Source organism: Aethalodelphis obliquidens, unplaced genomic scaffold (genome assembly GCF_003676395.1).
Source record: "Aethalodelphis obliquidens isolate GAN/ISIS:26980383/991018 unplaced genomic scaffold, ASM367639v1 scaffold44, whole genome shotgun sequence".
Lineage (NCBI taxonomy): Eukaryota > Metazoa > Chordata > Mammalia > Artiodactyla > Delphinidae > Aethalodelphis > Aethalodelphis obliquidens.
Window position 1 is genome coordinate 5,421,342 of NW_020837988.1, and position 12,140 is coordinate 5,433,481.

The 12,140-nt window shown below is 43.9% G+C and overlaps 2 protein-coding genes across 10 annotated transcripts in view; one reads left to right on the forward strand and one right to left on the reverse strand.

Annotated features, from left to right (window-relative positions):
• The window catches only part of MTNAP1 (mitochondrial nucleoid associated protein 1), a 21,187-nt gene that overhangs the window by 5,577 nt on the left and 3,470 nt on the right, over positions 1–12,140 (forward strand). For 3 of the 7 annotated variants that reach the window (XM_027080537.1, XM_027080540.1, XM_027080536.1), the window contains exons 4-5: positions 3,962–4,069; positions 4,857–4,964. The exons of 1 other annotated variant lie outside the window; for it this stretch is intronic. In XM_027080537.1, the coding sequence (XP_026936338.1) occupies positions 3,962–4,069; positions 4,857–4,964 (216 nt within the window). Of the gene's footprint in view, positions 1–3,876; positions 4,070–4,856; positions 4,965–8,010; positions 8,714–12,140 lie in introns of those variants that run through there. 3 more of the 7 variants (XM_027080539.1, XM_027080542.1, XM_027080538.1) reach the window with 3 other exon arrangements.
• Positions 6,054–12,140, reverse strand: part of CPSF4L (cleavage and polyadenylation specific factor 4 like) — a 22,993-nt gene continuing 16,906 nt past the window's right edge. For all 3 annotated transcript variants that reach the window (XR_003427524.1, XR_003427523.1, XR_003427519.1), the window contains one exon: positions 6,054–6,294. The gene's annotated coding sequence lies outside the window, so the exon portion shown is untranslated. The remainder of the gene's footprint in view (positions 6,295–12,140) is intronic.

Below are 12,140 nucleotides of genomic sequence, written 5' to 3' on the forward strand. Positions count from 1 at the left end.
TTTGCGGTACGCGGGCCTCTCACTGTTGTGGCCTTTCCCGTTGCGGAGCACAGGCTCCGGACGCGCAGGCTTAGCGGCCATGGCTCACAGGACCAGCCGCTCCACGGCATGTGGGATCTTCCCGGACCGGGGCACGAACCTGTGTCCCCTGCATCGGCAGGCGGACTCTCAACCACTGCGCCTCCAGGGAAGCCCAAGCATTTTCTTTTGTATTTTAATTATCCCTTTCTAAAGGTTTCAAAATGGACGTGTATTAAGAGGGTTGCTAGCTTAAAGCTACGTTTCCTTCAGCTGCCTCAGGGGTTAACCGGGTTTTCTACGAACAGGTCTAACATCTTCACTGTCTTTACAAAGTTGTAGTATCAAGTCCCTACTCCATCTTAACATAGAATTAATATACTCACATTTGTGTTGCTTTGTGGTTTTCAGGGTGCTTCCCCTATCTTCTGATTTTGGCCTCACCACTCTGAGATGTGGGCAGAGTGCTTTTCTCTCTGTTTTGCAGGTGATGAAACAGGCACAGGGGATAAGTGATTTGTCCAAGGTGGTGATGCCAGTAAGTAGTAGAGGTGCAAGTAGAACCCCGTTTCCTGAGGCCTGGTTAAAAGCTTTCACTCAACCATGTTGTAGAAAATGCGCCACAGCTAGACACACAGGTGTTGTTTATATCTCCGAGCTTCTCTGTGGTTTTCAGTGGCATAAACACGCACAGCCCATAGCAAATCTCTAGCTTGTAGAAGGGCTTCTTTGTATTCTGTCCTACCCTCTGTCGTGCGAAGGTGAGTTCATTTTAGTGGGAAAAGGGAGGGAACTAAGAATGTTTATCAGGTGATGGCGGTTTCTGGTCGTTGTGCGAGATGCCTGATGTAATTATCTCCTTTAATCCTCCTGAGGGTTCTGAGGGGCTGTCACTGCCAAAGACTGCCCTCTGTTGTGGGCGAGGAGTCTGAGCCTCAGCGGGCTCAGTGACTTGCCCACGTTCGCCAGTAAGCGGCAGTCGGGATTCAAATCCAGGTCCGTCTGGCTTGTACATCCATGGTCTTTAAACTCACCCTCAGGCTTACTTTAGGGCAGTTAGTGGTCAATATCACGGTTGATTTAAGTTATTAGTAACACTCCCTTTAATAGGTCCCAAGATTACAGTAATAATAAGGTAAGAGATAACAGTAACCCATGTTACTAAATCAATAGGCTTGTGAAATTGAATATGGGGGAAAAATACAAGTTTTCCTTTAATAGTAAGTTCTTCCAGGATAGTGGCTAGAAGCGATTTTGTTCTCTTTTATTGGTCACAGTCTGTAATGTGTGATTAGTTTGGGTTCCTGTATCGGGGAACGTGTAGCCATCACTGTGCCTCTAGTTCTGTTGTAAACTGAAAAACTGTTGGAAGTTGGCTCCACCATTAACGGCCAGACTGGGATGCTGCCACCAAATGAACAGGAGACACTAGAGGAGACCCTAGGATCTCAGTTAAGGTCAAGACCTGATTCCTTAGTTGGCCGGGGACTTCAAGGCCGTCAAGTCTACAAGGATAAAAAAGCAGTGTGGCTCCACAGCTTTGTACCTTCACCTGGCAGTGACTGTCCCCAGTGACTGCAGGGTCAGACTGACCTCCCAGCAGTCATTGCAGAAGAGCTTGGGCTATGTGTGCCCTTACTCAGGCAAAACCTTTGATGGGCCACTCCTCCTCTATCTCAGGAAACCAACTCATCCCTTTGATACTTAAAGGCAGGGCCAGTGAGCTAAGAGTTACTAAGTTAACTATATATCAGGTGTGATACCTGCATGTTTACCTAAGTTATCTTAAGGAATCTTATACCAGTTCTGGGAGATGGGTATTATCCCCTTTTACAGACGAGGAAACTGAGTTTCAGAGAGGATGAGTAACTTGCCCAGTATCCAGTTTCTAACGTGATCTGATGGGCTTTGCCAAGGTTTTCCGGGCAGTGTTTCTTGCACTGGACCGTTGGGCTCCAGGATGTCGTCAGTTTTCTTTCCTGCCTGGGGAAATACAGCTAGTCCTCGTGCATCAGGTACCTGAGTAAACTTAGGTGAGGTGATTCTACCAGCTGGAAAGGCACCTAGGGCCTTCATTTTGATGAAACAAGGTAGGACCAGAAGCTCTCACGGCCGATGAAAAATGGCTGTGTTTTGAGGGCCTAGGCTCGGAAATCCCGAGGCAGAGTGATGGTTCTGAGGATGCCACCAAGGTGGGCTGCAGTTAATCAGGAGTCGGGATGGGGCTCATGGAATTCGGCAGCGCTAGGTGCAATCTTTTGAGCTTCAGGGAGAAAGAGTCTCATGGACCTCACTACCAGAAGGAGTAAGTTTTCCTGGCCTGAGGGAAAGTAGATTTTAAAAGTCCAAGATTTAAATCTCAGGAGACTCAACAAGTACCAGGGTCTGAGAGCTCTCAGCAATAGAGGACTTCGTTCAAAGGAAACCTCTCAGAGTCCCAGTCGCCTTGAGAGCGTTCAGCTGGGAGGGCTGGCTGGGCCTTTACAGAATTCAGGTGCCTTGGCTTTGGGGCTGAAAGTGTAAGAGATCTAGGTCCTCGGTTCCCAAATCTGGACAGTTAACAGTTTCACGTGGTCATTTTTTTTTTTTTAAGAGTAAAGATTGCTAGGCATCATCCCCAGAGATTGATTCTGAAGCGAGGCCTCAGAATTGTATTTTCAGACGTTTCCTCGGTGTCACTGAAGGTCAGCCAAGTTTGAGAACTGCTCCTGGAGGTGATGACCCTGGCGCAGGTGCCTCAGACCCAGCAGTGGGCTGTTCTCAAATTGTGGCAGGGGAGAAGGTGGTTTAGGAAAAAAAAAAAACTTTGTGTAATTACAAAAAGCAAAATATGGCTGACGGGGTTACCAAAGGTCAAGTGAGAAAACTTTATAGGTCATGGGTTTTTAAAGGCCAAGAAACAGCTAAATAAAGGCTGTTCTCTAACGTGAAACCAGGATTTCCACCAGTAGGGTATCCGTGTGAGGTGGGGTTTTTTGTTTTGTTTTTTAAATGTATTTATTTATTTATTGGCTGCGTTGGGTCTTCGTTGCTGCATGCGGGCTTCTCATTGCGGTGGCTTCTCTTGTTGCGGAGCACGGGCTCTAGGCGCGCAGGCTCACTAGTTGTGGCTCGCGGGCTCTAGGGCGCAGGCTTAGTAGTTGTGGCGCATGGGCTTAGTTGCTCCGCGGCACGTGGGATCCTCCTGGACCAGGGCTCGAACCCATGTCCCCTGTATTGGCAGGAGGATTCTTAACCACTGCGCCACCAGGGAAGCCCTTGGGTAGTGTTTTTACATCCACAGCAACTTTTACCACACCTGCTAAACCCGTTGTAAATATTTGCTTAATTTACCCTTTATCCTAATGAACCAAACCAAGACCAGAGAACCAGCAATAGTAGAGATTCCCTGCCTGTCATTAAACATGGAAGATAACAGGGGCAGGGAAAATGTAAATACATAGCCTAAACCCTCCTTTCTGGTTCTACTTTATAGTTATTCATGTATTGAACATAAATAAGTGTGCTGGTCAGCAGTCGTGCTGGGCTGGGCTGATAGAGCTGGCTTGTCGACTGTTGTAGTGACAAGTAGCAATAATTAACGTGACAGTAGAAAGTCATACTTTTTGCTAATAAGATGTTTAGCAGGTGAGAGGAAGTATAAATGATTCATTTCATTAAGTATGTATCCCTGGATCATCTGGGCACTATATTCATCGGATTGGAAATGGATCTAGGTCCTGATCCCCAGGGTCCCTTAGTCTGTCGAAGAACCTTTTCTTGATGTGGAATAGACAGCTTTGACCTTCAGTGGTTACCAGTTAGCCACAGCCCAAGGCAGACATTAATCCACCTACTTAGAATATACCTTTCCTGCAGCCTCGCCCTGGGAACCTTGGGCACTAAGTGTTGGGGAAGAGGATGGATTTAAATGAATTATCACAGTGACTGTTTGGAACCCTAGTTCCTTTGTTGGAAAGAAGTTCGACGGCGGTAAGAAGTTTGGAAGCCCCGGCCAGGCTCACAACCTCCAGCTTTTCTCTAAGGAGGCTCTTGGGAGCTGTCCAAACAGGTGAGGCTGGAATCACGACTGCTGGGCTCTGTTGCTGGTTCCAGGCATTTGGAGAACTTTCTCTTCCTTTAGCCATGGTTGTTACAGCAGGCTCGAGAAAGAGAAGAGGACACCCTTGTAGTCTTACTGCTCTTCTGCCTGGCTGTTTTCATCCGGGAGGCTCATGTAATTAAAAGCACCGAAGCTGGGCTTCCCTGGTGGCGCAGTGTTTGAGAGTCCGCCTGCCGATGCAGGGGACACGGGTTCGTGCCCCAGTCCGGGAAGATCCCACATGCCGCGGAGCGGCTGGGCCCGTGAGCCATGGCCGCTGAGCCTACGCGGCCGGAGCCTGTGCTCCGCAACGGGAGAGGCCACAACAGTGAGAGGCCCGTGTACCGCAAAAAAAAAAAAAAAAAAAAGCACCGAAGCTAATAATAGCAGCTACCACTTATCGAGCAGCTTTCATTTATTCAGGACTTAACCCTGCCTCTCTGCCGCCCTCCCGTCTCTGCCTTCCCCACGTTGATTGTCCCCAAGCCAGGAAGGCGCAACCTCAACTAGACCAGCTGTATTCATCTCCTCCCCACGAAAGACTTTAACCAAACTCCCCAAAATAAGAGTGACTAATTTAAATTTATTAAAATTAAGGTCTTTGGGTTTTAGCCTTTTCATCATACGTGCAATATAGTGGTATGTAAATTCTTTGCAATTCCTTTGCCTAAGCTAACCGGGTAACTTGAGTCCCTCACAGATAAGGGCCCCTAGGGGCCTTTGCCTCTAACAGTGAGACCTGCTTCTCTTTGAACAGGCTGGATCAGGTGTCGCACCACCGTGCAGAACAGAGGAGTCGGTGGCATCGTGATGCTCTTCACAGGGTGCTTCGTCCTTTGTTGTAGCTGGAGCTTCAAGCATCTGAGTAAGCCTTTCTCTATTTTTAGCCTAAATTACAGGTCACATCCCATTATAGGCACCTCCAAGGGATTTTCCCAACTGCTTTTTTGTTTTTCAGTTTTGCATTATCTGACATGCCCTAGAGAATGAGCTGTTGCCTGAGAGGGTTCTTTTGGAGGTTTTTTTAGTGGGGGTTTTGGTTATAGTGGCCTTTATAAGATTTGACTAGAATTTACATAACTGCTGTTATGCTCCATTTAAGATTGTCACTGGAGATCTGGAAAGCTTTGTGTTTTCTCCTTAAAGCTATTTGCCTGTTAGAAGATCAGCGCTCTTCTCCAAGGTGACTTTTTAATTCCTATGTAAGAGCTTCCTTTTAGGATTGAAACCAAATAGCTTTATCCCCCAAAAGAGAGGAGGAGAAGCGAAATACAGCTGTCACTCATCCGTGTGTCTTAAGGCTTAGAGCTGTTTTATTTACTCCACTTTTAACATTAAAAGCACAACACCTTTCTAGTGACGCGTTTCAGCTTGCTCCAAATCTTACCAGAAAGAAAATGCCTAGATTTCATTGCTCTTTTAGTTCCAGATAACTTTTGCTCACTTTTTAAAGTATTGTTTTATGAAAGAAGAAAAACAGAAATAGCCCAGTATTCTTCCACAATTTAAAAACAAAAAAACCCAGACGCTTTCCAGATGAAAATTTTCAGTGTAAAAGTGTAAGATAATCATTAACACTGGAGGCCAGTAGAATTCACAAGCTTCTAAAATGTCAGATTTGACTCTAACTGGATTTGTTGGCTAATTCAGTACCAGTACATAGGGCGCAGGTCAAGCAGCGGGAATGTGTCTGCACCAAACTCTTGCATCCGGACTAGCAGGGCATAGCTGCTGGCCCTTGTCTAATATGCATGGCCATCGGTGAGAAAGAGGAATTCCTTTCTGATCATCCCCGCATAAACGGAGATGCCTAAAATCCCAAGTCATTTCTTTCACAGGGAAAAAGCCTTCCCTGAAAGTTCTGCCCGCCTGAAGGAGACCATTTAGGTGATGCTTGAGGTTATTTTTCACATCTCTAAATTGAGACTGAAGAAAGTGAGACAGAAACTTCTCATTTTGCTTAAGACTTTACTTCTAAATTTATAAAACAAAAATATAACAATGATCTGTAGAGTCAAGACGTAGAAACAGTCAACAGAATGGCCTCTTAGATCCTTGTGTTTATCTTTGTTTATCGTAAGAGCTGCAGCGCTGGTGTAAGTAGCATCGACCTGGACACCACGTAAGAAAGCTTTGGCGCTCCAAGGCAGGAACAGTGGAGATGGCTGCGGTGCGAATTTAACAGTGGAAACGTACTGGGGGCAGGGGAGAGCGTGAAAAGAATAAAATTACTGGAATCTAGCAACTCTGTAGGAAGCCAGTTTTTTAATGTGGACAGATCTGGTTCTGTCTGGATATTTCTTTTGGCTTGTTCTCAAAAGTGACAGAGTTACTGAAAAAAACTTAAGTTTGTTTAATCATAAAGGCTGATGTTATTCAAGGAGACAAGAAGATGGCAGAGTTCGTCATTAAAATTTTTTAATAGCTATTTCCTAATAGCTCATATCTCAATTTTAAATCTTTCTCTCTAAACTTATTCTCTATATCTTGGCATTTTACTGTTCATCTCCACTAGATACTCGGCTACGTGTACACTGGTACAGAATAGTATGTGAAGTGGCAGGAGATCAGCACACATCAGACCCCTCCCCTTGGAAATGGTTAGGCTCTTCTGGGTCCTTGACCACATCTTGGCAGGTGTCAGAAACATAAAAGCAGAGGGTGGGTTCAGAGTTGCAGGTGAGCCTCTGAAAACTCCTTGGCAGGTTATATTTTAAGCTAATTAAAGCAGCACACTAAACAGAAGCCTAAATCACCTTTTCCACATCTTAAATGAGTATAATAGTGAGCAAATGGTTTCTGCTTATCATCTCTTCTTGGAAGCTTTTCAGAACTCCACCCCTATCCCTTCCCAAGAATTTCAGTGCAATACTCAAACATTCCTCCCACTTTGTTAGGGTTGTTTTTGGCTGGTGGGGTTTTTATGTCTCTTCCCTCATCAGAATATTCCATATTTTTCTAATTTTCTGCTTTGGCACCTAGAGAATAACTTGGGTACTTACAAAGGCTTCAGGGAAATGTAATGTAGATCTCACAGATGGATAACGGTTTTCAACCTCTTTTCCAACATCAGAGGTTGATTACATATCAGATAGCAATATGCCCCTATCAATCAGTTGATGGGTCTGTCTGTATCTTCCCTTTGCTTGTAATATCCTCAGGCCAAAATACATGTGTTCAGTCCCTCTTTTGTCCCAGCTCCTTCAAAACTATGAAAAAGCAGGTGTGCTGTTCTAAGGCCAGCGTTCATGTATTTGCACACCTCTTCCTTCTCTCTTCCCAGAACTCGATGCTGACTTATCTTCTGCTGTATCTCCCTTTTCTGTTCTTCAGCCCCCTGTCCCCGCCTCCGCCTCTCTAATTATCCCCAGTGGGAGTAATTTAATTCTGCATCAAATTCTTATGGTTAAGGAAAAGGTGTGCTAGAATTCTCCATAAGGAAAAATTCACGGTTGAGGAAGAGTATACTAGAGGCAGTTATTTTAGTTTAATATGACAGAATTTTCAGAACTCCAAAAACAGTATCTTGCCTTTAGGAAAGGCTTTGTGGTCTTTCTTTGTAAATGCCCTGTAAGAGACACGGTCAGGGAGGGGTCTCCCTGCACCTGCCCCTTTGCCTTACTCTAGATCAGAAATGCTCAGGGTACAAAGGTAGGTGAGAATGATCTCTCAGCTATGTCCTCTTCCCCAATCCCCTTGAGCCCAGGGGTCAGCAGACCACGACAGCCCACAGACACAAGCCAGCATGTGGCCTATTTTTTGTAAATAAAGTCTCCGTGGGACACAGCCCTGCGTCTTTGGTTAGGTGATGGCTGTGGCTGCTTCCACACTGCAGTGGCAGAGTTGAGTTGTTGCAACAGAGACCATAGACCCTGCAAAGCTGAAAATGGTTATTCTCTGGCCCTTTACAGAAAGCGTGCCAAGCCCTGCCCCAGATGGACAGGACACCTCACGGGCTCCTGTGTCGGAGGGATGAAGAGGACTGGGGATCTCCGCTCCGAAGTATTTAGTTAGGAAACGCGTTTCAGGAGGAGAAGCCTTTCTGGACTCAGTACCTAAGTGCCTGAGTGTTGCCCCCTCAGCTCCCCACAGCATGTGAGTGCAGTGGTGACGGCAAGAGTAAGCTCACAGCCCCCCAGGGTTGTCATCAAGATCATTTTTGTCCCTAACTGTAAGTAAACTAGCGCCACTTGTTGCAATCAGAATGCTAAAACATCATGAAAGGGTTTAACTCGGTTAGATCACAGTGAATACTTTACATCTCTGAAAATAAGTTCCTTAATGAGAAAAACGAACTACTTAATGACCCATGAGTCCTGAAGGGATATCTGCTGCTTATTGCCCGGTATGTTGTGTTAGTTTCAGCTGTACAGCATGGTGATGCAGTTACACATATATATCTATCTTTTTATGTATACGTATTCTTTTACAGATACCTTTCTCTTATAGTTTATTACAAAATTTCAAATAGAGTTCCCTGTGCTACAAGTAGGTCCTTGTTGATTATCTATTTTATATAGAGTGGTGTGTATCTGTGAATCCCAACCTCCTACTTTATCCCTCCCTGCCCCCGCCCTTTTCCCCTTTGGTAACCATAAATTTGTTTTCTACGTCTGTGGGTCTTTTTCTGTTTCGTATATAAGTTCATTTGTATCATTTATTTTTTGTAGATTCCCCATATAAGCGATATCATATATTTGTCTTTCTCTGTCTGGCTTACTTAGTATGATCATCTCCTAAGTCCATCCACGTTGCTGCAAATGGCATTATTTCGTTCTTCTTTTTTTTTTTTTTATAAATTTATTTATTTTTTTGGCTGTGTTGGGTCTTCATTTCTGTGCGAGGGCTTTCTCTAGTAGCGGCGAGCGGGGGCCACTCTTCATCGCGGTGTGCGGGCCTCTCACTGTCGCGGCCTCTCTCGTTGCGGAGCACAGGCTCCAAACGTGCAGGCTCAGTAGCTGTGGCTCACGGGCCTAGTTGCTCCGTGGCATGTGGGATCTTCCCAGAGCAGGGCTCGAATCCGTGTCCCCTGCATTGGCAGGCAGATTATCAACCACTGCGCCACCAGGCAAGCCCTACTTCGTTCTTTTTAATGGCTGAGTAATATTCCATTGTATATATGTACCATATCTTCTTTATCCATTCCTCTGTCAATGGACATTTAGGTTGCTTCCATGTCCTGACTATTGTAAATAGCGCTGCTGTGAACATTGGGGTACATGTATCTTTTCAAATCATGGTTTTCTCCAGATATATGCCCAGGAATGGGATTGTAGGATCATATGGTAGCTCTATTTTTAGTTTTTTAAGGAACCTCCATACTGTTGTCCATAGTGGCTGTACCAATTTACATTCCCACCAACAGTGCAAGAGGGTTCCCTTTTCTCCACACCCTCTCCAGCATCTATTTTTTAAAATACATTCTTTTTATTTTTTAATCAACACCTTAATAGATTCACAATTACTTTATCTGTACTGATCCTTTTTGTTTTTGGGGGTTTTTTGGCTACATCGCGTCTTAGTTGCGGCATGGGGATCTTTCGTTGCGGTGTGTGGGCTTCTCTCTACTTGTGGCACACAGGCTCTAGAGTACGTGGGCTTAGCTGCCCCGTGGCATGTGGGATCTTAGTTTCCCAACCAGGGATCTAACCTGGGCCCCCCTGCAGTGGAAGCATGGAGTGCTAACCACTGGACCTCCAGGGAATTCCCTCTAGCATTTATTATTTGTAGAGTTTGATGATGGCCATTCTGACCAGTGTGAGGTGATACCTCATTCTAGTTTCGATTTGCATTTCTCTAATAATTAGCCATGTTGAGCATTTTTCATGTGCCTTTGGCCATCTGTATGTGTTCTTTGGAGAAATGTCCATTTAGATCTTCTGCCCATTTTTTGATTGAGTTGTTTATTTTTTGGATATGGAGCTGTTTGTGTATTTTGGAGATTAATCCCTTGTTGGTTGCATCATTTACAAATATTTTCTCCCATTCTGTAGGTTGTCTTCTTGTTTATGGTTTCCTTTGCTGTGCAAAAACTTTTAAGTTTAATTAGGTCCCATTTGTTTGTTTATATTTTCATTATTCTATAAGATCCAAAAAGACACTGCTGCAATTTATGTCAAAGAGTGTTCTGCCTATGTTTTCCTCTAGGAGTTTTATAGTATCCAGTTTTACACTTAGGTCTTTAACCTACTTTGAGTTTATTTTTGTGTGTGGTGTTAGAGAATGTTCTAATTTCATTCTTTTATATGTAGCTGTCCAGTTTTCCCAGCACCACTTACTGAAGAGATCTTCTCCGTTGTATATTCTTGCCTCCTTTGTCATAGATTAATTGACCATGGGTGCGTGGGTTTATTTCTGGGCTTTCTGTCGTGTTCCATTGATCTATCTTTCTGCTTTTGTGCCAGTGCCATACTGTTTTGATGACTATAGCTTTATAGTATACTCTGAAGTCAGGGAAGCTGATTCTTCCAGCTCTGTTTTTCTTTCTCAAAATTGCTTTTACTCTTCTGTGCTTTGGCTATTTGGGGTCTTTTGTGTTTCCATATAAATTGTAAAATTTTTTGTTCTAGCTCTGCAAAAAATGCCACTGGTAATTTGATAGGGATTGCATTGAATCTGTAGATTGCCTTGGGTAGTATAGTCATTTTGACAATATTGTGTGTGTGTGTGTGTGTGTTACGTGGGTCTCTCACCATTGTGGCCTAGTATAGTCATTTTGACAATATTGTGTGTGTGTGTGTGTGTGTGTGTGTGTGTGTGTTACGTGGGTCTCCCACCATTGTGGCCTCTCCCGTTGCGGAGCGCAGGCTCAACGGCCATGGCCCACGGTCCCAGCTGCTCCGCAGCATGTGGGATCTTCCCAGACCATGTCTCCTGCATCAGCAGGTGGACTCCCAACCACTGCGCCACCAAGGAAGCCCCATTTTGACAATATTGATTCTTCCAATATAAGAACGTGGTATATATTTCCATCAGTTGTGTCATCTTTGATTTCTTTCATCAGTGTCTTTTAGTTTTCAGAGTACAGATTTTTTCCTTCCCTAGGTAGGTTTATCCCTAGGTATTTTATTAGGTTGGCCAAAAAGTTCGTTTGGGTTTTTCCGTAACATCTTACCAAACTTTCTGGCCAACCCGATATTATTTTTGATACGATGGTAAATGAGATTGTTTCCTTTATTTCTCTTTGTGATCTTTCATCGTTAGTGTTTAGAAATGCAGATTTCTGTGTATTAATTTTGTATCCTGCAAGTTTACCAAATTCATTCATGAGCTCTAGCAGTTTTTTGTTAGAGTCTTTAGGATTTTCTGTATATAGTATCATGTCATCTGCAAACAGTGACAGTTTTACTTCTTTTCCAAATTGGATTCATTTCTTTTTCTACTCTGATTGCAGTGGCTAGTACTTTCAAAACTATGTTGAATGAAAGTGGCAAGAGTGGATATCCTTGCCTTGTTCCTGATCTTAGAGGAAATGCTTTCAGCTTTTCGCCATTGAGTGTGCTGTTAGCTGTGGGTTTGTCATATACGGCCTTTATTATCTTGAAGTAGGTTCCCTCTGTGCCCATTTTCTGGAGAGTTTTTATTGTCAATGGATGTTGCGTTTTATCAAAAGCTATTTCTGCGTCTATTGGGTGATCATATGGATTTTATTCTTCAATTTGTTAATGTGCTGTTTCACACTGATTGATTTGCAGATATTGAAAAATCCTTGTATCCCTGGGATAAATGCCACTTGATCATGGTGTATGATCCTTTTAATGTACTGTTGGAGTCAATTTGCTAGTACTTTGTTGAGAATTTTTGCGTCTGTGTTCATCAGTGATATTGGCCTGTAATTTTCTTTTTTTGTGGTATCTTTGTCTGGTGTTAGTATCAGGGTGATTGTGGCCTCATTGAATGAGTTTGGAAGTGTTCGTTCCTCTGCAGTTTTTTGGAATAGTTTCAGAAGGATTGTGTTAACTCTTCTCTAAATGTTCAATAGAATTCGCCTGTGAAGCCATCTGGTCCTGGACTTTTATTTTTGGGGAGTTTTTTAATCACA